This window comes from Rutilus rutilus, assembly GCF_951802725.1.
Source record: "Rutilus rutilus genome assembly, chromosome: 25".
NCBI classification, from domain to species: Eukaryota; Metazoa; Chordata; class Actinopteri; order Cypriniformes; family Leuciscidae; genus Rutilus; species Rutilus rutilus.
In genome coordinates this window covers 23,074,158-23,098,861 of record NC_140229.1, presented here as the reverse complement: position 1 = coordinate 23,098,861, position 24,704 = coordinate 23,074,158, and the positions used below count along the sequence as shown (strand labels likewise).

Here is a 24,704-nt window from a genome sequence, read left to right as displayed (position 1 = left end):
TTAGCTAACTTAACTAGCAATGCTACCACGCCGTAACGTTATTGATTAGTGCAAAAATAATATACCTGGGAAACAAAAAGCATGTGTAATGGGTTTTAATTATATTGTATTTATATTATATGTAATAGATTGTAATTATATTGGGCTTGCAGATAATACAAACGCAACAACGTAGCATTTGCAATGTAGGAATATGCAGTATTCATAGCTCTGTTTATCTGTGAATTAACACTGGATGCATCAGCTTTTATATATAAAAGACTAACTTACACTATTTGCTATTTCTTTCATAATCGCAGGATGGGAGCGATTCAAGCTCAAACTCCAATGGTTCGGCTGTTGTGAGACCTTCAGCCAATAACGACCAACTAGCATGTCCACCGTCCCCCCAGCCATCTCTTCAGTCCCCCCAGACATCTCTTCAGTCCCCCCAGCCATCTCTTCAGCCCCCCCAGACATCGCTTCAGCCCCCCCAGACATCGCTTCAGTCCCCCCAGACATCGCTTCAGTCCCCCCAGACATCTCAGTCCCCCCAGACATCTCTTCAGTCCCCCAGTCCAAGGATGGCACAGAAAAGGAAGAGGAAGGAACAAGAGGACTGGGTCCAAATGCAAGTTGCTCGGTTGGAGGCTCAGTTGGAGGAACGGCGGGTCGAGCTGCAACAGAGACTGAGTCATGGAAATGACGAGAGCGACCGGTTTGGGCACACTGTTGCCGACATGCTGCGAAGGGTGCCGGAGGAGCACAGGGCGCAGGCAATGTTTGATGTGTCCAAGGTCCTGTTTGAGTGGCAGCAGAAAAAATAAACAATTGTGCCTACTTCTACAACATTGCACCTTTTAATTCTGTGCACTATCTTTATATAGTTTGCACTTTTGCATCTTTTAGTAAGTTGTCTGTTAGCACATTTGTGTATATAGTTTGCACTTTTGCATTTATTCATATTTTGCTTGTTTGCACTTATTTGTGCAGGTTTTATTGTTTGCACATTTTTGTAAATAGTATGCACTTTAGCATTTTGTTTTTTAATAATTTTGTCTGTTTGCACCTATTTGTGCAGGTTATACTATATAGTTTGTAGCTTTTGTGTACAGTTTTCTCGTGCATTTTTATTGTTAATAGTGTATCATTGCACCTTAATACTTTGTACTAACTTGTACATAGTATGCCCGTTTGTGTATATAGTTTGCATACAAAAAATTGCCTGTTCCTGCTGTTTGCACATTGTTTTGTGCAGGTTACTGCAAATAAAGATTAATGTATAGTTTACCCATTTGTGTGTGTTTGCTCTTTAGCATCTATTTTTAATCTACAATTCTAGACCATTGCACCTTTATACATTGCACTTTTACATATTTTAACCTATTTGTATATATAGTTTGAAACCAATTATGTCATTTCCTGCTGTATGCATATTGTATGGTTCAGGTTACAGCAAATTAAGATCAATAACAGTATTTATTTGTGTATAGTTTGCTCTTTTGCATCTATATTTAATATAAACAATTCTAGACCATTGCACCTTTACATGTTACATTATTTTATACATAGTTTGCACATTGTATTGTGCAGGTTACTGTAATTAAAGAAGAAACAACGTGAACAGTTAAAACTGGTCTTTATTTACATGGTTGCATGTCATTTATTGGTGTATATATTTTACACCAGTACAATTTACTGACCAAGTTGACCACGACACACTATGTTGTTCTGCCATGGCACAATTCCGTGGGGTGACTGAAAGAAGGCCGTCAGGTCATTCCGTACACCAACTGCAGCTCTGGTGGAGCGGGCCCTTGAAAGGTGACGTGGATCTAGTGGTTCCAAAAGATTTGTGTCCCCTGACACCACTCTGCGCCACTCCCCGAGCTGAGGTGACCCTGTAGTGTCAGTGTCTGTGAAATTAGCAGGGATGTATCTGCTAACAGGTGTGCTGACCTCATCTGTGTAGGCCAGGAAGTTGTGTAAAACAGAACAAGCTTTCACAATATCAACTGCTTTGTCTGGCAGACATTCTAGAGGTCGTCCAAGGATTCGCCACCTTGCAACCAAAATGCCAAATGCATTCTCAATCACGCGTCTGGCTCTGGAGTGACGGTAATTGTAGGTCTGCTTATCCATTGGTAGGTTCATCCCTATGTAGAAAAATAAAACAGTATTAATTGATAGGCAATCATTGAGTGTCAATGTAGCTGTGATCAGGAATGAATATATATATATATATATAAAATTCAGGTTGATTGGGACACTTTTTTTCAAGTTATCTCAATGGCAAAAAGTGTCCCACTCAACCTGAATTCACCACCATATATACACATACATGAAGTACTATTACATTAAATAAATCTTGTCTGTGACATACCTGGAAAGGGACGCATGAGGTTGTTGTGTAGGGGAAATGCAGCATCACCAATGATCACATGTGGGATTTTGACTCCTGTTCCAGGCAGATTGGCTGGTGGGGGCAGGTTCAGTTTGTGTTCAAGAAGCCTAGAACCAAATCGGCTCTCCTTGAAGACACCACCGTCACTTTCCCGTCCGTATCCCCCCACATCCACCATGGTGAAGCGATATCTGGCGTCACAGGTAGCCATCAGAACAATGGAGTGTGCACCCTTGTAGTTGTAGTAGTCGCTACCTGCGTGCGGTGGTGCTTTTATGTTGACATGCTTTCCGTCTACGCTGCCAACACAGTTCGGAAAGTTCCACAGTCGCCAAAAATCGGCAGCAATAGTTTCCCATTGGGCGACTGAAGGGCAGGGAAGAAACTCTGGCTGCAGTGCTTTCCACAAAGCTTTACATACCTCGGCGACTATGGAAGACACTGTGCTGGACGACAGTTTGTAGCTAGCTGCTACAGCCTGTTGGCTTCCACCTGAAGCTAAAACTCGAAGGGTGATTGCCAGTCTCTGCGTAATGTCTACAGGCATACTGTGCGTACACTGATGTACGATAAATGGCTGCACACGACGAACTAAATCGTCGAATCTACCTGCAGACATTCGGAAATATCTGAAGTGCATTTCCTCGTCCATGTCTCTCAGTGGCCGGACAAGCACAGAAAATTCACCCTCCTTCTGCCTCATCAGGTTCACGGGTCGCACGTACCATCTCCTCCGACGCCTTCTCTCGTTTCTGCCTTTTAATTTGAGTAATTTCACTAAAATTAACTGTTTTTCAACCTCAATAAGCTCCAACTCCAACATGATCCGCTCTCTTTCAGTCGCCATTGCTTGTTGTAGTAGCCTAAACTCAAAACACCCGCGAGGAATCTAAACACAGTGGAACATTAAAACCCGCCCCCGCCAACTAGCGTTTCGGCGGTGCAACTGCAGAGCAACGCAGACATAACGCAGAAGTATAAATGCTCACGACGGCGTCACCTACGTGCGTAGCCTACGACGTACACTACGGCGTACCCTCGACGCAGAAGTATAAATTGGCCTTTACGCTTTACTGAGCGCCTACACTCGACGCGCACATGCACTAAAAGCATGTTACTGCTGGACTAAGTTATCTTTTGAGTCTTAGGCCTATATTGCGCTAATACTGTCAAATACAGACATTGTTTACATAAACAAAGTTGGTTATGTCTAAAGTGAAAGCAAACAGAGAAAATTAATTAAAATCTGCTTGTCATATGCGTGTATATTAGACGTGTCGCGTGCAGTTCTTAAAGAGACAGTAGCCCTAATAATAAACATGCTGCCGCTTGTCCTTAAAGAGATAGTTCACCCAAAACCAAACAGTTGCTGGTCCCCATTGACTTCCATACATAGTAGGAAAAAATATATACTATGGAAGTCACAGGGGTACATCAACTGTTGTGGTTACTCACATTCTTTCAAATAACGTTTATTTTCAACAGAAGAAAGAAACTTATTCGGGTTTAAAACAACTTAAGAGAGTAAATTATGACTTTTTTGGGGGAGAACTATCCCTTTAATGTTAATAAAACAACAAAACACACAGAGGAAATCATTCACTGCTCTTGACTGAGAACTTTAAGTCTGTTGTGTTTTATTTTCATATTTGTTCATTTAATTACTTTTTCATACTGTTAAATACACCTATAGCTGAAAAAAATTAAGCAGTTTATTTGATTTGTATATTAAGTTGTGTATGTGTAATATGTATCTCTGTTCTTAATTTTTAATAACAAAGAAAATAATGACAAAGATTTTTATCTTCGCCACTTTGGCCTAAATGTCTGCCATTCTTTTTTATTTTATATTTTGTTACCTATAGTGCTTTGTTTTTAAAATAGGGAAATTAGTTTAGCTGTAATGCTCAGTCACTTGCAAAATAGTAAAACCAACATGAAAAAAGAATCGTGATAAAATCGTGATTTTCCTGAAAAAAAAATCGTGATATGATATTATTGCCATAAAAAGTGCCTAGATGTGCTTAGATGCTAAAAATGTGTTATTATTGATCATTATATCACACTACAATTAAACATAATGAAACATTAATTTGAATTGAAATTTTTTATTAGCTTAGCTAATATAATTTATTAGCTTTTTCTAGAGATTGCAGTCATACATGAAATGGTGAAAAATGACTTGAAATAATACTGAAAATAGGTTAAGATGAATGTTAAAGGTGTGCCCCCTAAAAGCACAAGTGGCCCCTGCCTGGCCCCCCCAGTTACTGTGGTCTAGAACCGCCACTGGTGGTGGGGCCCTGCACAGCATGAAAATGACTTTTTTTATACCAAACCAGTGCCTAACGGTGCCTAACTACAAGTTTAGTTTTGCACAGGAACTTTTTTATTTGTACATAAATGCTATACAAATGTTAGTGCATATATATGTATGTATAGAAAACTGACTTCTAAGGTTTTAGACCCCCCCTTAACAGAGTCACAGAACAACCACTGTTAACAGAGATACATTCACAACACAAATCAAAATCAAATTCACAATCACAAACATAGCTCAGAAAAACACCTCACAGTAACAGTACAAGATGAAAAATCAAACAGTAAGATTTGAAGCTCACGATTTTTTCTTTCGAACATTTCAAGATGTCATGAATATCAACAAAAACAATTCATGCATGTATAGGTAAAATAATTATTTGTCACTAAGAGTATACCACAACATTCAAACTAGTACTACAGGTTTACATATATAAAACACATCTTTATTTTATTGGAATAAAACATTTCGCTAAGTTTAATTATTTTCCATGATTTCTTATTACAAGGCAAGAGTAAGTGCAAGCAACTTTCTGTATAATGGCACTCATGCATTAGTCAGGTTATGCTATGATTAATATTGAAACCAGCAGGTTTTTTTTTTTTATATATATATTCATGGATACTTGGATTTTAAGGTGTGAGTTTTAAGTTTTCTTAACATCATACCAAACTAATTTAAACAGAGGTCAGAGAGGTAGTTAATTGATGTTTAGGCTTTTCTCTGCATCTGCTTTTGCGATGTTTCCCCAGGGTATTTCTGCAGGCTTTGCATCGTACTCCTCTGCAAACTGCTCATTGAATTGTGCCATCACATATTTCCAGTATGCTGAGGCCTCTATGCTGGGGTCTGGATCGATTCGCCAGTCTGGATAGATTTTGCTGTATTCTTTATATGGATGCCACTGATCGTTGGTGTCTTCGCACTTAAAGCGTCTGTTGCTGTACACTGAAGAAGAGCAGATGTCGGTCACTAGTATTTTAGAATCATCCCATCTGTAGGTGCCGAGACCTTCTGGTCTGTGGATTGAGACAAAGTGTTTAGTGTGAGCGTCTCCTCCAGCTTCACATGGTGCCTGACAGAATGGACACTGTTTCCCACAGCCATGCACTCGTTTGAACAGCACATCCTGTGGTTTGGTTTGAAGACGATCTATTTTCCTTTGAAAATCTCTTGCTTTGAAACTTGCTTTCAGTGATTTATCCATGTCCAATACAGAATCTTGAAGGTATTCAGCAAATCTTTTTAGATTTGCTTCGTTCAGTGAACTGATTTTGTCCACTGCGTCCTTGGGAAAAACAAGCCTATTTACAAGTTTATTACAGATGTTCTCAATAAATCCCTTGATGTCATTTATCTTTCTGTCTCGCTCTGCCTCTTCAATGGCCTGTTTAATTTCACTGATGACTTTATTGACAAGGTCCTCCTCCAATGTCAACATTCTGTTCTCTGCTGAAAAGTGCCCTTTGATTTTGTCCAAAATAAAGGCTTTAACAAACGGTTCATATGACGAGATGAACTGCAAATATGTTTCAAATTTACATTCATCGAGAAGATTTTTCAAGACTGAAATCTGAAATGTTGTCCTAGATCCGAAAATTGCTGAGTTTTCACCAGTCACCATCTTGTCTGCCATTTTCATGCCCAAGTTCTCTGAAATAAATCTTTCCAAGGCAGGTTTTAGGCAGTTTCTCATGAATTCATCAGCTTTCTTCTGACACTGGTCTCGTTCACGGTAAAGGTCAATGAAGTCAGAGCGGTATGTATGTTTGAAGTTCTCCAAGGCTGTTCGTGGGTTGTTTTCCTTGATGAATTGATTGTGAATCTCTTGAAATTCTCTGCTTGCAAAGCCGCATATGTGCAGTTTAAGGGACAGCTCAAAATCTTCCTTTAGCTTAAGATCTTCATGAGCCTTAAGTTTCTCATCAATCATGTTAAGAATTTCCCTGATGTATGTATCATCATAATCATCATTACATTCCCTCTTTGCTTTAACAAATTCCCAACAATCTCTGATAAGATTGTCTGACATCTCTTGAACTGTCTTGATCCATTGAGCGTGCCACTTCCTGTATATAAAGTTACCTTTGTGGGCAACAAAATTTCCATGGCCTTCGTTGTGTAGATCCTTCACTTTGTCTAAGCTTTGAGCCATTGAACTTCCTCTAGATTGAAGATTTTTCCTCAAATGATGTAAAACTTCTGTCCTGATATCTTGTTGTTCGAGCCCTGTGCATGCCAGTGTCCTGACAGTCTCCTGCCACATTTTTTCAAATGCTTTATCCAGCATGGAGTCTGACATGTCTGACTTGTTCTTCCGACAGTTTTTCAGCAAGTTCAGCACTTTATTCTCCATTGTGTCCATGTATGTCTTTTTGATTCCTTCCACTTTGATCATTCCATTTCTACGTGAAACAGCTGCATCCAGTTTGCTTTTGACTGAATTTGAAAGTTCCTTCTTCAAAGACGTGGCAGAGTTTATAAAGTCTTGTCGATAATTCTCCACTAGTTCAACATGACCTTCTTCTTGTTCATAGTATGATTTGATCTTGTCATTAATTTCATTTTGACCTTTTGAAAGCTTAGCTTCTGTTTCCTGTAGTAAACGACAACGAACATCTTCAACGGTGCACTTCTCAGAGTTTTCAAATTTTCCATGATTTAAGATCTTGGTTTCAGCTTCTAATGCCCATGTGTGCATTTGCTTTCTCAGTGTCCAGTCCCATCTGTTGTACTCTGTGCACAGTTTCATGTATGCATCAGCCACCAGGCTGTTTCTGAAACTGAAGATGAATTTCTCAAATTTCACAGCAGTCCACAAGTCTTTGGTCCATTTAAGAAATTCGTTGATGTTGTAGGACTTGTAACCTCTGAAGATCTCCATTATATGCTTTTTGAGAGCATACACAGACTCACTATAGCCAATACTCACTGGTGCCATTGGGGGGGTTCCATGCCACAATCCAGGGATGTAGTGGTCACCCGTCTCAGTGTCATAGTTCATCACATCTGTGAATTTGCTGAATTCTAGTTTGTTCTCCATTTTGGCTGCAGCTTTTGTCATTTCATCCAGTTGTTCCAACAGAAATTTACGGTCTCTCATGTTTGAATCATGAGCCGAGACATCAGCAACATTCTGGTGTACAAACAAACACGTGTGTTTCTTTCCAATCTCCTTCATCCTGAGGAAGGCGTGAACAATGATCTGTAAAATATCTTTCATCTCTGTTGAATTCTCCATGGCAATGTTGACAATTGTTACGTCACTCAGTCCAACAACAAGAGTTGCCAACTCATTGTCATGTTCATGGCTGTTGTCCAATTGTGCGAGCTCAGGGGATTTCAGTCCTTCGGTGTCAATTATCACTATATAATCACAATTGAGTTCTGCTTGGCGATCATCTGCTACTTTGATAAGCTGCATAAAGGCTCCCCTGGTGCACCTTCCACTGCTTACTGCAAACTGAACTCCAAACATGGTGTTCAACAGCGTTGACTTTCCTGAACTCTGGACGCCCAAAATGGTGACAACCATAATCCTGTTTTTGGACTCCACCAGTGTGTTTAATTCAGAAAACACACCAGAAATCCATTTCACAGGGACATTTGAAGAATCTCCATCCACTAGTTCAAGTGAAAATCCATCCAGTAGTAGTTCAGCACAGAGTTTAGGTAAGTGTTCCAGCTGTTTTCGGTGAGGTGCATCTTCTGGAAGCGAGACTGAAGCCTCGTAAAGCTGGCTCATCTCTCGAATGAAGTGCTCCACTCCTAAAGAACTGTTTGAAATCTTTTTATCAAGCTCAGCAATTTCTGCCTTGTTTCCACAAACATCTTGACATTTCTGTTTGTACTCTTCTCTGAGTTGAGGCAGTACTTCATGTGATCGATTCTCTAGAGCGATTCTCAACCATTTTAAGAAGTAGGCCCTTTCTGGTGTTGATATTGCAATGATGAAGCAGCTCATAGTGGCAGATATGTTTTTGCTGCATTGCTCTTCTCTGAGTTTCTTTTTCTGCATCTGAAGTTCATTTTTGTAGTCATCAATCTTCTTATCATCAATTTTCTTCTGTCGGCATTCCTCCTTTTCTAACTTGGCCAGTTTCATCAAGATCTCTCCTTGCAAGGGCAGCTCCTCCTTCTTGAACTGCACTATATCCTCTATTTTTGATGTGATTTCATCTGCACTTTTTTTTGCACGCTGACATTCTTCACCATCCTCGTCAACAAATATTCCCAGATTTCGTGCAATCTCAGCTAAACGAACAACTGAGGTTTTGTGATTGTTGTTATTAATTGTGTCTTGTAACTTGCTCTGAATTTTGCCAACAAAGTCTGCATCATTCTGCTTGGCTTTAAAGATGAAATTGCTTTTCTTCAGATTGAGCTTGTTGACTGTAGCTTTTATGTTGTAGTTGTTGGAGTCCCCAACAAAAAATAGCTGAGTTGTAGGTTTCTGACTGAGCACTGAAATGAACTGTGTATCTAAAAACTGGGATTCAAAGAACACAAATACAGCAGTTGAAGCCTCACAAAGAAAAGAGAACTGTGTTTTAAATTTCTGGATGTCACCTCTCAGGTTTGCAATCGCTATTGGCGCAGGAAATACATCAATGTTTTTATTTCCACAAGGAAGATACCAGGCCATCTCAACTAAGCCATTTGATATTTTCTTGTCGATGTCTCCACAATCCATGTTGAAGTGCACAAAGGTATCGGTGTATTGCTGTGAATTGCTGAGCAGTTTATTCAGAATTTCTGATTTGGAAATGTTGCACCTGCCAAGTCTCACAAAAGACACTAACGGTAGTTTTGAGAGAACAACCCTTTCTTCCACAAATCCACTTGGATCTGACAGGGAGTGTGGTCTGTATTTTTTCACAATATCTCTCATTGCCCAAAGCATAAGCGTGATCTGATTGTTATCACTGTTTGGAAGCAGCAGAGGAACCGCAAACTGACACGTGGACATTTTCATGATCATTTCCTGCTGAAGAAAAGTGTCAGAACAAAGAAACACAGCAGTCAAAACGTCTAAAGGGTTTACTGACTGAGGACAGTCTGATTCAGCACTATCCTGATCATCATCCCACTCTGATTCTTCTGCCCCATCTGATGGGGAACACTTAACACTCCTCGCTGTCGTTTGTAGCAACATCAGTCTCTTCAAGAACAGCCATGGCAGATCTGAAAGGGACTGGACAGGCACATCTGTCACACTGTTCTTGTTGATCTGCAGCACTGTGTGTAGAGTGAGTTTCTTGCCGTGCCACTCTGCCAAACCCAAATTTTCCAGGAATTTTGTAATGTTGTTTCCTGTAAATGAGAACACAATAAGTTGCTTCTAGTTGTCCAATCAGTATCTGCTTGATTTTAGGAGCAATTCCATTCTCCCCCCAAATAACCTATTTTTGTCTACAGTTTCCTACTATATATTTGTAATATATATCTACATTGATCAAATGATTATTTTTCTATCCAGAAAATATTTGCTCTTTGTTTGACTAATTATTAGAGCTTTAATGTGTTCATCGACTCGTACATAAATTCCATAAAAAAGAAGTGATTGTGATTCAAGAATTTACTATAAGCCCTAATGTCTGTGTGAGTACTGTAGCAAATTAGCTCTATGAAATATTAATAATCAATAATAACTGGTTATAATTGATTATTAATATTTGGATCAGTTAATATAATTAACTTAATGTTGTAAATTAATATTACAATCAATTAACCTGTTTGTCCCGTGAACACTCAGTGTTAATTGTTTATTAATTCTAAGAAATGTACATTTCCGGGGCATGGGAAATGTCTTTATTACTTTACAGTACTACTACATTTACATTTACATTTATTCATTTAGCTGACGCTTTTATCCAAAGCGACTTACAATTGCTATATATGTCAGAGGTCGCACGCCTCTGGAGCAACTAGGGGTTAAGTGTCTTGCTCAGGGACACATTGGTGTCTCACAGTGGATTCGAACCCGGGTCTCTCACACCAAAGGCATGTGTCTTATCCATTGCACCACCACCACCCCTACTACTAAGAGCAAGTAGTCAAGATCTATGATAAGGGACTCCAGATATGAGCTTGAGACACGGACAACTTTATGTGTGACAAGACTTGAACAAAACTACCCTAACATACACATACATACAGTTTACCAAGGGAAAGAGAGGTGAAGCAGAATACAGGAAAGCAAGAAGTTATAGCATTGTTTGAAATTCAGCAGATCAACAGCCTTGGAAAGAGAGGTGAAGCAGAATACAGGAAAGCAAGAAGTTATAGCATTGTTTGAGATTCAGCAGATCAACAGCCTTGAGCAAACCATCCGTTTAGTTCTAACACACCCTTCTTTAAAAGGGGTAAGGATACTTAATGTATCAAATAATGAGACTAAGTTTGATACTTGCATGTGTTGCCCATTTGAATTAAACTGTCCTAATGCAATTTGTTGAGGCTCCAGTTGATCTTTGCTGATGTGGTCTTGATGAGAGAGAACCAGTGGGAGTCAGAGGACCTTTGGTGAATGGAAAGACATGGCCGCAGCCTGGCACAAGCTTGGGGGTCCTTAGACACTTCTAGTTCAGCATCATCTTCACATCAGCATTTCAGAAAGAGAGCTGATCTTGTGATCAGTGATTTTTAAAGCGTGAAGATGTCACACCCTCTGGAGGTGTGTGAGCCAATGAGATTATTTCCCTTTGGATGGAAATTTTACGACCCATAGCAGGGCATTTGAATATGTAATTTCATTGGGTGTTTAAGAAAAGAATCTTCAAGATTCTTATGATACTAATGCGTCAGCGTAAAGTTAGCAAAATGTAATGTAAATTAACAAATGGGAAACAAAGATTGGAGTTTATAGAGACCATTAGACCAAACATGACACACATATGATTTTGGTAAACTATAGTATGCAAAGTCTGAAATATTAACCCCAGTAGAGTTTACAAGAATACATAGGCCAAACCACATAAAAGGAAAATCGTGAGATGGGAAAATTAGATACATGTTTATATATTTTTCAAGTGGTTATACTGTATATAGAATATATAGGATTATCAGGGTTTATTTCTCCTCAGCAAGAATTAAGTGAGAGTCACAGCTCTCTGGAATTTTCTTTTGGGGTCGTAAAACTCTTATCAGTCTCAATGTGTCCTGTAACAGGACACTGGGTTCTGCCAGTGTGTTAGCTTCACTTGTGATGTTAGTTTTGGGGGAAGTTTCATAGGCCTTTGTTGGGAGAGTGAGTTTGCTGGATTATTAATGAAATATAATGAATAATTTGTGTGTGTCTCTGATTGGTCCAGACGCTACAGTACGCAGTCACCTCAATCAACCTATCTGAGAGCAGGCAGCACAGAATAGGAAAACAAATGTTTTTTTTTGTTTTTTTCAAAGTTGTTTTACTTTTAACTTGACATGTCTTAAAAATGTGGCACAACAAGGAGGCTAAAGACCACAGCCTCTAGAATCAGTTGCTAGAGCACCTCTTGGGATCAGGGGAGTGAGGTTTACACACACACAGCTCCTACTGCCCTAGGTCCATTACACTCATTCCTCTAAAGCTCACTCCCATCTGGGTAACGGCACCAAATATAACCGGTTCTACTTAACCCGCAAATTCATAGATTTTTTAATCATGCACTGAACATTAAAAAAATATAGCCATTAAAAAAAGCTGTGCCACTGTGTAATGCACATGTTCAGGACACATAAGAGTTGTTAGTATATCCCATTACTCCTCTCTCCCCCTACTTTCTTGTCTTAACTCTGTCCTATAAAAATAAATTGAATAAATGGAAAGCCAATGGAATCTCTAGGTGATCCCATTTTTTCATGAAACATCATTATATGAACTCCATCTCTAAAGATGCACGAGTCTGTGTTTATAATAACCAATTAACTGTGTTTTGTATGTTAGCATAATTTCAAACATTTTTGTGGACAGATGTTTGCATCATTGAAGCAGATTTGTAATTGGAAGTTGTTGTCAACTAAACAGAACAGGTTTATATTATTAGAAGGTGGGGTTTACATTATTGGAACCTGTAGATTATTGGAAGCTCCATTATTGGAAGCTCCGTTCACCCCTCAGCACTTTGACGCATAAGAGCAGATTTCCCTGAAAGAGCAAGCATGGGTGGCGAGTGTCTTTGTAAAGATGTCTTTTCGTCCATGTGTTTTTGGATGTGGTTGTTTCCTGGCTTCATCCGATGGCCACAATGGCTGCCTCACATGTCTGGGCCGAGAGCATGCTGAGAAAGCATTTGTGGATGGTGTCCATCCCAGCTAACAATTTTTGGTTCCCATAACGTTAGTTTTTGGTACCCAGAACATTCTCAGAATGTTAGTTTATGGTTCCCAGAACGTTATTTTTTATGGTAACCACCCAGCAACATTCTGGGAACGTTATTTTATTGTTACATAAAAATAAAACCAAAAAAGAACATTCCCCTAACGTAAGTATTTGGTTCCCAAAAAAATAACCAAAAAATAACATTAGGGGAACGTTCTGTGTTAACTGGGATGATGGTGTCATGGATCACCATGCTGGCAATGAGGTCACAACTCTCCTTCTTTGCGAAGGTACGAGTTACCTCTGCTGTTATCCAGCCTGCCGCCACTTCTCATAGCAGAGCCACAGGTCTGGTTAACACTTTGGGAGAGATGAGGGTTACAATGGGAGCTCTTCTGCCAGGCTCCTCAAGAGTGCCATGTGTCGTCGAGCTGCCGAGTGATGGCGCTGGTCCCTCTGATTCTGCGTTCCGGATGAAGATCAGATGTCAGTCGCTGCATCAGAGGGTGGGTGATTACTCATGCTGAATCGGAATCAGAGTTGGCAGCCATGCTTGCCCAGGCCGCCGCAGGCCTCGACAAATAGACTCGAGTGGAACCCTCCACCTTGCCCGGAGCGTTCGCAGTTGGATGATTAGTTCCTGGTTGCAGCCACATTCCGCTCCAGTGCCTTTCTTCCCGGTAGTGAGGAGTTCAGAAGGTGTCGAAGGCCCGAAGCAACTCTGCAGCCTCCTCCACTCTTACTACCCTCCATGGCGGGGCCATCATCAGTGCTAATCTATCTTACATTCAGGGGGAAAATAGCAGTTCCACTGAAACTATTTCCGAGGCTCCTGGGGCATATGGCATCCACAGCCACGGTAACGATGCTCGGACTGATGCCTGGCTGAGATGAAGGACATCGACAAAGCTCTCTTTCTCGAGGCCCATCTCCCAGGCCGGCCTCTTTGATGAAACTGTCGAGGACTTAGGCTAGCAGTTTTTGGCAGTCCAGAATCAAACTGAGGCCATAAGATATCCACCAGCCATACCAACGCCACCAGGCCACCACTGGCTGCCCCCTAGTCTGCTTTTCGCTGACGGCGTCCCCCTGTGGTATCTACCCCAGCTCCGGCACGACCTGAGTCATCAAATCGGCTGCTCCGTCAAGCCCTCCACAAGAAGGCGACGAAGCCTGTCCAGGCCACTGCTAAACCCTCAAAGCGTCCATCTAAGCGGACCTGAGACGGGTGACCCAGAGATGGAGAGGGAGCTGCTCTGAACCAGGAGACACTCCTTCCCCTTGGGAAGGGTCGGAAGGAAATTTTTCATTTCAGTTTATTTCTGATCCGCCACTGGTCCCAGGGCCAGTGGTACCTACTTTTCAATAAAAGAACAGTTTCCTCAATCTCTGGGCCATACCAGGCGTGGTCTGGCAGTGAGTGATGCCCCACTACCTCGCTCCTAACCCCACTTCTTTCACCACAGGCAGGGAGTTTGTAACCAAACCCCCCCTGGACGGGACCTTGACTGCAGTAGCATACCAATTACCTGGAGTTGCTGGCAGTACTGCTCGCCCTCTGCTGGTTTCGACATTGCTTCAGGGAAAGCACATGTTGGTCCACATGGACAACACTGCGAGGGTTGCATATATCACCTGCCAAGGCGGAGTATGTTCATGTCGCATGTCACATCTCACATCTCCTCCTCTGGAGTCAGCAGCAGCTCAAGTCGTTTAAGACTGTTCACATCCTGGGCGAGCTCAATCGTGCGACAGATGCTTTCACAATAGCTCATGCTCCTGGGAGAAAGGAGACTCCACCCCCAGGTGGCCAGCTGATCTGGAGTCAATTTGGGGATGCACAGGTAGACCTGTTTTCCTCCCATGAGTCCTGGTAGTGGGCCAGTTGTTCTATTCCCAGACTGAGAGGACCCTCGGCACGAATACACTGGCAAACAGCTGGTCCCGGGGCCTACTTCCCCCAATGAGCCTGCTTGCACAGACACTGTGCAAGATCAGGGAGGACGAGGAGCAGGTCCCACCCAGACCTGGTTCTCAGACCTGATGCTCTTCGCGACAGCCCCTCCCTGGCAGATTCCCCTGAGGAAGGACCTACATTCTCAGGGACGGGCACCATATGACATTCACGTCCAGTCCTCTGTAACTCACTATCACTCAAGCTAGAACTCCCTCTACAAGGTGCACTGGAGTCTGAAGTGGAGTCTGTTCGCGGAGTGATTTTTCCAGGCAGGATGAGCGGAGGCTGTCCCCCTCCACCTTGAAAGTGTATGTTGCCTCCATTGCAGCACATCATGATGCTGTTGATGGTAGTTCACTGAGAAAGCACAACCTGGTCACCAGGTTCCTGAGACACGTCAGGAGACTAAATCCTCCAAGGCTGTGCCTCACCTCAAAAGTTTAAAAAAGTACCCATTACGATGCTATGGCCCTGGAAGAATGGGGCAGCTTCCATACCTGCACACTGCTATGCCAGTTAGGAAGTTTTGACTATCCAGTCTGACAATATCTGCTTAGACAGTCTCTAAACCTTCATGGGGTAACTTATATGATCATTAAATTGCTTATTTATTTGCTTATTTTTTACACATTAATTTGCTAATCTAATTCATTTTATTTATGAGATCTTTTTCTATTTTTGCTAGCAAAGGTGGAGTATTAATAATTTATTATTACCTTTATTTAACCAGAAAAAACTCATTGAGATTAAAAATCTCTTTTCCAAGAGCGTCCTGGCCAAGACAGGCAGCAGCACAATTAGCAAGGTTACAGACATAAAAACATAGCCTATAACATATAACATCAACATATATCAATTTGTGCCAGTAATAAATAGTTATAAAGTCATAAAATATATATTCATATATATTATCACAAGCGATAAACAACAGCAAGGATCGTCCGAATAGTCAGTCATAACATCTACAGCCAGTTTGTGTAGCCTCCATGTTGTTTAAAAGTAATTTAAAATCAATCAATGAAACTGGCTCCTTAAGATTCAGGACATTTTGCAGCTGATTCCAAGTGCAGGGGGCCGCATACTTGAACGCCCCTTTTCCCAATTTGGTCCGGACTTGAGGGATAGATAATAATAATAAGTCCTCAGAACGAAGACAATATCTTCCTGTACTTTTCTTTTCGATGTAAGATTGGAGGTATGGGGGAAGCAGACCAAGAATCGCTTTGTAGATAAAAATGTACCAATGATTAAGTCTACGGGTGGACAATGCAGACCAACCAACCAGATCATACAGAGAACAGTGATGAGTAAGCGCTTTAAAGTTTGTGATAAACCTAAGAGCTCCATAATAAACAGTATCCAACAGTTTCAAGCTTGTAATGGAAAAGCTTGTATATAGTTATATAAGCTTATAATGCATGTATATAACATCGCCATAGTCCAGCACTGACAAGAAAGTGGCAGCAACAAGCCTCCTTTTGGCCTCAAAGGAAAAACATGACTTGTTTCTAAAATAAAAACCCAATTTCAGCTTTAGTTTTTTTACCAACTGTTGAATGTGAGGTTTAAAAGAGAGTAAATCATCAATTAGGATACCAAGATACTTGTATTGAGATACAGACTCAATCTCGGAGCCCTGAGAAGTAGTGATAGGTAGAAGGTTCCGTGACTTTGATTTTGCACTGGAGAACAACATAAGTTTTGTTTTGTCGTCATTCAAAACAAGTTTTAATTCGAACAAAGTACGTTGACAGTATCAAAAGCAAGTTGTAGCTGACAAAGAGCTTGGTTTGGAGTTGATGCAGAGCAGTATATCACAGTATCATCGGCATAGAAATGAAAATTTGTGTTGGAGACATTTTGATCAAGATTGTTGATATATAATATAAATAGGAGTGGTCCCAGCACTGACCCCTGGGGCACACCCTTGGATATACTAAGAGGGCTGGAAGTGAGACCATCTGCCTGTACGCACTGAGATCTACCTGATAGATAGTTTTCAAACCAGCAAACTGTTTGTTCTGACAACCCGACACTAAGAAGTCTTTGTTTTAATATTGTGTGATCCACAGTATCAAAAGTCTTCGATAGGTCAATGAAGAGAGATAATAAATCAGGTTATTTCCTTGTAGTGAGGTAAAAGCATAACCTAATCATTCGTGTATCTGAAGAGTATTCCATTTATTATATACTTTTGAGTATTTCAACATGTCAGCAGGGAATTTACGGACACATATTATCCTCTCATGCCGTTACAGGTACAGCATTTTTACTGTACTTCTGCACGAGATAAGAACACATTTTTATAATTTCTTGGGTCAAGAAAGAGTCAGAGTATGTGATATTTCCTTCTCTCTAGCTACTGCGAAAGGCTTACTCTGTCTGGATGCACTTAAATACACAGTAAAAGGACGCTTTCCTGCCATACAGCCTATCACATATGCGCACTTTAATAAGCCCAAAGAATGCTAGCTGAGGTGATCTGTTTATGCGAAAACGGGTAAATGCGTTTACATGACCACATTGTCGGCTTATTCAGCATAATCGGGTTAAGAACTTGCATGCAAACGCGCTCACTTATTCCCTGAAATTGAAAGTGAAAGCAAAAACTAACCAAGCTTTTGGCATCTGTCACTGCATTAACGACACATTCTCTCAGAGATGACGATGAATCTACCTTTAACAAAAACTGATGACGTTATATCAACTATCTTAATTAACTTAATTTAATTAATATTTCTCTTGTGGACCATACATTAATGACAGAATTTTTTTTTGAAGAATCAATATTTCTTGTTAAAGGTACAATATGTAGTTCCCTTTCGTGGTCACTCCGAGTTACGTCGGATGACGACGATTGGGGTTTCGCTTAGAAGCCTATCACCTTCGAGTATATAAAACGAGCCAATGGCAATGAAATGCCATGGGTCTGCGGAATTTGCATAGCGTATCTCCGCCCGCCGCAGGGGGTATATAAGGAAGTACGCCGGCAACATGCAGATATGTTTTCGCTTCGGAGCCGAGAACTTCTCCACTCCTGCAAGCCAAAATTCTGAGTTATTATTCTCATCCCTTCGAGACGAGCGAACTCTCCGGTGTTGGTGTGACGGCGATTTCAGCGAGTGCTCACTACCCTGCTGATCTGTTCAGTGATCTGACAGATAGTGTGATTTCTCCCTGTTCGCTTCAACATCCGCGGAGTTTTTCTCTCACAAAAAGAGCATTGCACGCGGCACGTCTTTTTAAAGATGCCTCGCCCGTGCACTTCTGGTTGTGGTGGCGATGTATTCTTTGCTGATGGGCACGATCTCTGCTTAGCGTGTTTGGGCGTTGATCACGCTAAAGCAGCGTTCGTGGATGACTCATGTTCTCACTGCGGGAACATGACCATCTCCATGCTGCGGTCGAGACTCAATGAGCTCACCAGAGCGAGAGTCCCCCTACCCACACCCCGATCTACTGACTCCCAGAGAGCTAGTACTTCGGCTGGTGGCCGGGGTGACCTGAGGGTGACTGTGTGGAGCACACCGCCGATACGTCCACGGTCCACACGCCCCTCTTCAGCATCGGTACCCGCGAGTATTCAAACTGAAACCCCTGGTCCCTCTACGGAGGCCCCGCGTGTTTCGTTTGGAGCTCCAGCAGACGATGCAATGTCCATCACTGCATCACAAGGTGGGCATGAGTCCTCGGGAAGTGAGGATTCGGCTGTGTTGCCGCCCTCGGGCGTGCCAGCATTGCCCGTGTCTGATCCCGAGCTGACTGCCATGCTTTCCCGGGCAGCCGCAGCCATTGGGCTCGAGTGGTCCCCGCCACCCGATCCAGTGCGCTCGCGGCTGGATGATTGGTTTTTGGGAGCGGCCGCTGAAATTTGTCGCCGTCCAACCCCAATACCATTCTTCCCGGAAGTGCATGAGGAAGTCACGCGGTCCTGGAAGGCTCCCATGTCTTCCCGTGATCGTTCGTCGGCTTTCTCCGCCTTTCCTCCCCTCGATAAGGCTGATGCTTGTGGGTACACTGGGATTCCCCCGGTTGAACGTTCTGTCGCGATGCAGCTGTGTCCGACAAGGGCTCTTCGATGAGCTGCGCGCCGCCACCGACCTCGCTCTCCGAGCGACGAAGGTGACCGCGTGCTCCCTGGGTCTGTTGATGTCCACAGCTGTGGTCCAGGAGCGACATCTCTGGCTGAACCTGGCCGATATGCGTGAGCCCGAGCGGACTCGTCTGCTCGACGCTCCCATATCCCAGGCCGGCCTTTTCGGCGGTGCCGTCGAGGACTTTGCCCAACAGTTCTCGACTGCCCAGAAGCAGTCTGAGGCTATTAAGCATATTCTGCCCCGACGCTCCGCTGCTCAGCCGTCGGCACAGAATCCTCAGCCTGCTCGCCGCCGAGGGCGCCCTCCCGCGGCTCCCGCCCCTCCCGCACGGCCCCAGCAGCAGCCTCCATCTGGGCCGCGTCGTGGAGGAAGCCGCAGGAAGGCGCCACAGCCCTCTCCAGCCCCGCAGCCCGCTAAACGCCAGGCTAAGCGGCGCTCCTGAGACGGGCCGCTCAGGATTGGCTTTCTTTTCTGTTCAGGAGATGGTAGCAGGGCCACTCCTTCCCCCGGTGGAGGGCCGGGGGAGAATCTTTTGTTCTCCACTCCCCGCTGCTCGTCCAACGGCGAGCAGCACCCTAATGTGGTTAAAGACAGAATTGAATTCCCCAATCCTGAGCCAACAGAGTCCGAGGGCCGCAGTGCGCGCCACCCTCGGGTCCCGCCACCCACGGGCCACGCTCCTCTCATTCCCCTCTGTCGCCAGACCCCTGCCAGAGCACGCCCCCGTGGGACGCGCGCCCTCCCCTGGCCTCCTCTGGCAGGACGCGGTTAATGACCGTGCCCCCGCACAGGGCCGCTATGCCACCCTCGCCGGTGCCAGTTATTCCGCCTCGCTGCCCCACCGACGGTACGTCTGTGGTTCGTATGACCCCGCTGGTGCACTTTCTGGAGGCCTGGCTAGAGCTTCCCAGACTGTCCCGCTGGGTCGCGAGAACCATCAGATTCGGCTACGCGATTCAGTTCGCGATATCTCCTCCCCGCTTCAGGGGAGTCCGCTTCACTAATGTCGGTGGCAATGCCCCTGTCATGAGACGGAGGTCGCCACCCTACTGGCGAAGGGTGCGATCGAGATTGTCCCTTCACAGGCTGCCGTTCAAGATGCTAACGGCCAAACACATCCTCCAGTGTGTGCGGCCGCAGGATTGGTTTGCAGCGATCGACCTGAAGGACGCCTACTTCCATGTCTCCATTTTACCTCGACACAGACCGTTTCTACGGTTTGCTTTCGAGGGGCAGGCATACCAGTACGCGGTTCTCCCTTTCGGGCTAGCCCTGTCTCCTCGCGTCTTTACGAAGGTCGTCGAGGCAGCCCTTGTTCCCCTCCGGGAACACGGGGTTCGCATCCTGAACTATCTCGACGACTGGCTGATCCTAGCTCACTCTCGAGACCAGGTTTGCGAACACAGGGACCTAGTGCTCCGGCACCTAGCTCGTCTGGGCCTTCGGGTCAACTGGGAGAAGAGCAAACTCTGCCCCGCGCAGAGGATCTCTTTTCTCGGTATGGAGATCGACTCGGTCGCCATGTGCGCGCAGCTTACGAGCGAGCGCGCGCAGTCACTGCTGACTTGTCTTCGTCAGTTCGAGGGCAAGAGTGCGGTTCCACTGAAACTTTTTCAGAGGCTCCTGGGGCATATGGCATCCCTCTGATGAACAACGTTTATGTTTTCATCTTGGCTCAAACAACAACTGTATAAGAATGATGCATCTCTTTTATAACAACCACTCTTGACAATTTGTAAATAGATCACCTTGCAATCCAATTTTGATGTGAGATGTAGTTTTGTAGTCGGCTATAAAAACATTTTTATTCAGGAGTGCTCAATCCTCATACCAGCGTGTCGGTCATGTCGCAAGTGTGGTTATGTGGTGATGTCATTATGAAATTAGGGAAGGCAGATTAATTGTAGGTCCTAATATTAATTTAATAATAATACTGGCCTTATAATAATAATAATAATAATTTAATACATTAATGGGAAAACAAGCCAATTATCATCTTGATAATATGGCCACCGGCAATATCTCTGGCTATTGTCGATACATGATACTACCATCTATCGGCACAACCCTACATGGTTAATACGTCACTCCTTTGAATATCAATGCTTTCCAAACACACAGCGCACCAAGGCAATCATAGGAGAAGAGGAAAAAACCTGTTCCTGTGTGCACCCCGTGTCTAGGTGCAAAGAGTGTACTCTGCATACTTCTTACAAATAGATGGCCCATTGGTATGACTGCGATCATTTATGCCATAAACCCTACCAGACATAGGCATAGGTGAAAGTGCACCCGCACTGACACAAAAATGCAAGAGGCATTTTTGAAATGCCCTCCCCTCTGAAAACAGTGGCCTTGAAAGTAACTGAGTTAACTGAGATTGAGAATTGAGAAAACTCTTCTAAAATGTTTATTTGAACCCCAGTGTCTGCACATAAGAAATTAACATGGCTTGCGCTCCCTTGCTTGTTGCAGGCAGCACCTCGAAATACAGGCTGACATCTCACAAACTGTATTCTGTAACTGCACCTGACCATGCTACAGGTTACATGAGTGTGCAACTCTGGCAGAAGCAGTGGCAGCATCCACACTGAAGAAGAAGAAGAAGTTTTATTTATATAGCACCTTTCCATAGCTCAAGGTCGCTTTACATTGTACATTACAATACATTTAAACACCCACACATACATTACAGTCACATAGGATACATATAGTCACATTATCCAAAATGCATTAACACTAAATGACCTTCCACCTACAGTAGACAGCCGGAAACGAGGGATGGACAATAAACCAAGTTCAGCTGATCTAAGGGACCGGGCAGGGTGGTTAGGGTAGAGTAGGTCAGACAGATATCAGGGAGCAAGACCATTTAATGCTTTGAACGTTAGGTGCAATACCTTAAAGTGGATACGTGATGCCACAGGTAGCCAGTGAAGGTCATGAAGCAGAGGAGTAATGTGAGCAGAACGCCTAGTGGAGGTGAGAACTCCAGAGTTTTGAGTTTTGAACATACTGTAATCTTGAAATATGTTTTTTGGGAAGACCAAGAAATAAGGCATTGCAATAGTCCAGGCGTGATGTGATTAATGCATGAATTAAGGTTTCAGCATCAGCTAAAGTGAGAGAAGATCGTAGACGAGCAATATTACGAAGATGGAAAAAAGAGTTTTTAACAAGAGAAGAAATATGAGAGCCAAAAGAGAGAGTTGGATCGAATAAGACACCAAGGTTACGAATTGATGATGAAGGCTTAACGTGAATTCCATCAATATCAAAGGACTGGTCCATCCTTTTGACTGAGGCAGTAGAGCCAATCACTAATATCTCGGTTTTCTTATCATTTAATTTGAGGAAATTCACTCAACCTGCTTGGCCAATTCGCATTCCCTGACCACCCTCTTGTGGGCACTCTGGGCCGGTAGTTGTCTGTAATCCTCTGCAGAGGCGGCTCTGACTATTTGGCAATTGAGGAAGAAGCATTTTTGTGATAGTAATAGGGGAGGTGTTGGGGCAGGGCTCAAGGCCTGGACCCCGATGACTGCTGAATACATAGTGTTTGTCAGAGGCTTTTCAACAAATACGGCATATACATCATTGCTATAAAAAGATAAATATGAAATATAAAGAACAAATATTGTATAAAGTATGAATGAACTAAATTTTGCTTTTACCTTCGTATTCCTGGGGAGATCTAACTGTCTGTGAACATTTTTCCATCTGGGGAGATCCATTTGTGTGTGGAGATGTATCTGTCTGTAGAAATTCATGGATGATGGTGTGAGTTAACAACATTAGAAACAAGCAGCTCAAAATTATATTGAACAAGATCCCTGATCATTGCAGTCTAATCTGAACAATTTGAGCAGCACATTTCAGCACATATTGTTTTATAAATCTGCCACGTGATGCAGAGGCCGTTATTGAAGGAAGAAGCAAGTAAATACTACATTTGACAAAAACACACTTTGTGAGTTAAAGTGTAATAAAGTATTGTATCTCTTTTCACTTGTGTAGGATCAAAAAATACATTTAAAACAATGGATGTGCAGCTCAGAGGAAAGCTCAGAGGAAAGAGCAAAACAAAAGACTGGTCGCGATTTAGAAAATTTAAAGAGAATGTCGGAGGATTTCTATATAGTAGAAGAGGAGCTTCAGTTTGTTGCACTGCCCTATTTGTTTAAACAAATACAAATACAAAGAGGCATCCAAGCTTACGATACTCCTACATCCTACGTCATACACATGTCACGGGCTACTCTTGTGGCGCAAGATGACTTGCGTAGTAAGCATACGGTCGTCTGGCGAAAGCTAGTTATTTTAGATTATAAAGTTATAAATTTGGGTATTTTTCTTACAAAAACCCATGGCTTCTCTTCAGAAGGCCTTTATTAACGCCCTGGAGCAGTGTGGAGCACTTTTATGATGGACAGATGCACTTTTATGGACTTCAAAAGATATGGCCATTCACTGCCATAATAAAGCTAGGAAGAGCCAGGATATTTTTTGATATAACTCCGATTGTATTCATCTGAAAAAAGAATGTAATTTACACCTAGGATGGCTTGAGGGTAAATAATGTACTAATTTTCATTTTTGGCTGAACTATCCCTTTAAAGCCATTGCTCATTGTGTTCGCACAAGCCCATGGTGTTTAAAATACATGTTTTTTTCTGTTTCACTCTCCCACTCTTTCTGTTCAATAGATGATGCATTTTTATTATTGTTACACATCTGTCCAACACACACATCTGTGCAATACATATTTTTAATAATCATATTGGGATAAAACTAAAATACACCAAAATCGTGTATTTTACATTTTTGCAGGGACTTTTTGTTTACATATAATTTTGTGCGTGATTGTGTGAAATCACAAATAGCATTAGAATCACCAACCACCATGCTCTCTAGATATTATCTTTGGCATTGAGCGAAAAAAAAATTAAAGACTATGGTAAATAATCTTGATTAGGAGTGGCTTCATCATATTTTCTAATTGAAAAGTCTAAAAAAATTAAAGTATTAATATAGGCTTTATTTTTGTAATAAATCATTTTGAAGATGTCAAACATTAAATGACATTAAATGTCATAATCAATTCATGATAAAAATCTACCCTCTTACCAACACTGCTGCTTGTGTCTGTTTTCCCTGTTGTGCTCTTCTTTCTCCTCCTCCTCCTCCTCCTCCTCCTCCTCCTCCTCCTCCTCCTCCAAATAACCATCCAAATAATCCTAGAAATCCACTGAGTAATCCTCCTGCTGCTGATGCTATTCCAGCTGCTGCTGCTCCTGCTCCTACTATTCCTGCTACTACTTCCCCTGCTGCTTCTCCTGCTGCTGCTGCTATTCCTGCTAATACTACTGCTACAATTACTGCTGCTATGGGTATTGCTATTTGTGCCACTTTCATAAATCTCAGTAGCCTTAGAAGTTGATCTATTGCCCACTGCACGTTATTTTTTGCCCAGTGTAATTGTGTTCTTGCTCCTGCAATTGCTCCAGCTACTGCTGAACTGGTTTGTGATTGTGCTTCTGCTAATGATCCCACTATTGATGCTGCTGTTCCTGCTAGGCCTCCTGCTACTGCACCCGCTACTGCTGCTACTACTACACCTGCTATTGCTGTTACTGCTCTTCTTT

At 42.7% G+C, this 24,704-nt stretch overlaps 2 protein-coding genes across 2 annotated transcripts; both read right to left on the bottom strand.

The window, feature by feature from the left end:
* Positions 1-1,042: 1,042 nt before the first annotated feature.
* Positions 1,043-3,366, bottom strand: LOC311285101 (putative nuclease HARBI1). The gene is made up of 2 exons (XM_084400558.1): positions 2,363-3,366; positions 1,043-2,135 (listed from the first exon to the last, which is right to left on the bottom strand). The coding sequence occupies exons 1-2, from the start codon at positions 3,228-3,230 to the stop codon at positions 1,675-1,677; spliced, it is 1,329 nt and encodes a 442-aa protein (XP_084256684.1). The 5' UTR covers positions 3,231-3,366; the 3' UTR covers positions 1,043-1,674.
* Positions 3,367-4,541: 1,175 nt separating this feature from the next.
* LOC311285079 (up-regulator of cell proliferation-like) lies at positions 4,542-24,237 on the bottom strand. Its single transcript, XM_084400516.1, has 3 exons — positions 24,187-24,237; positions 22,734-22,815; positions 4,542-10,016 (listed from the first exon to the last, which is right to left on the bottom strand). The coding sequence occupies exons 2-3, from the start codon at positions 22,777-22,779 to the stop codon at positions 5,404-5,406; spliced, it is 4,659 nt and encodes a 1,552-aa protein (XP_084256642.1). The 5' UTR covers positions 22,780-22,815; positions 24,187-24,237; the 3' UTR covers positions 4,542-5,403.
* Positions 24,238-24,704: the final 467 nt, after the last annotated feature.

Bases quoted from the DNA above. Each gene is read 5' to 3' on its own strand.
- LOC311285101 (XM_084400558.1), bottom strand. From the start codon at position 3,230: ATGGCGACTGAAAGAGAGCGGATCATGTTGGAGTTGGAGCTTATTGAG. The intron at 2,136-2,362 runs GTATGTCACAGA...TTTTCTACATAG, and splicing joins CCTCATGCGTCCCTTTCCAG to GGATGAACCTACCAATGGAT.
- LOC311285079 (XM_084400516.1), bottom strand. From the start codon at position 22,779: ATGGAAAAATGTTCACAGACAGTTAGATCTCCCCAGGAATACGAAG. The intron at 10,017-22,733 runs GTAAAAGCAAAA...TCTCATTTACAG, and splicing joins ATCTCCCCAGGAATACGAAG to GAAACAACATTACAAAATTC.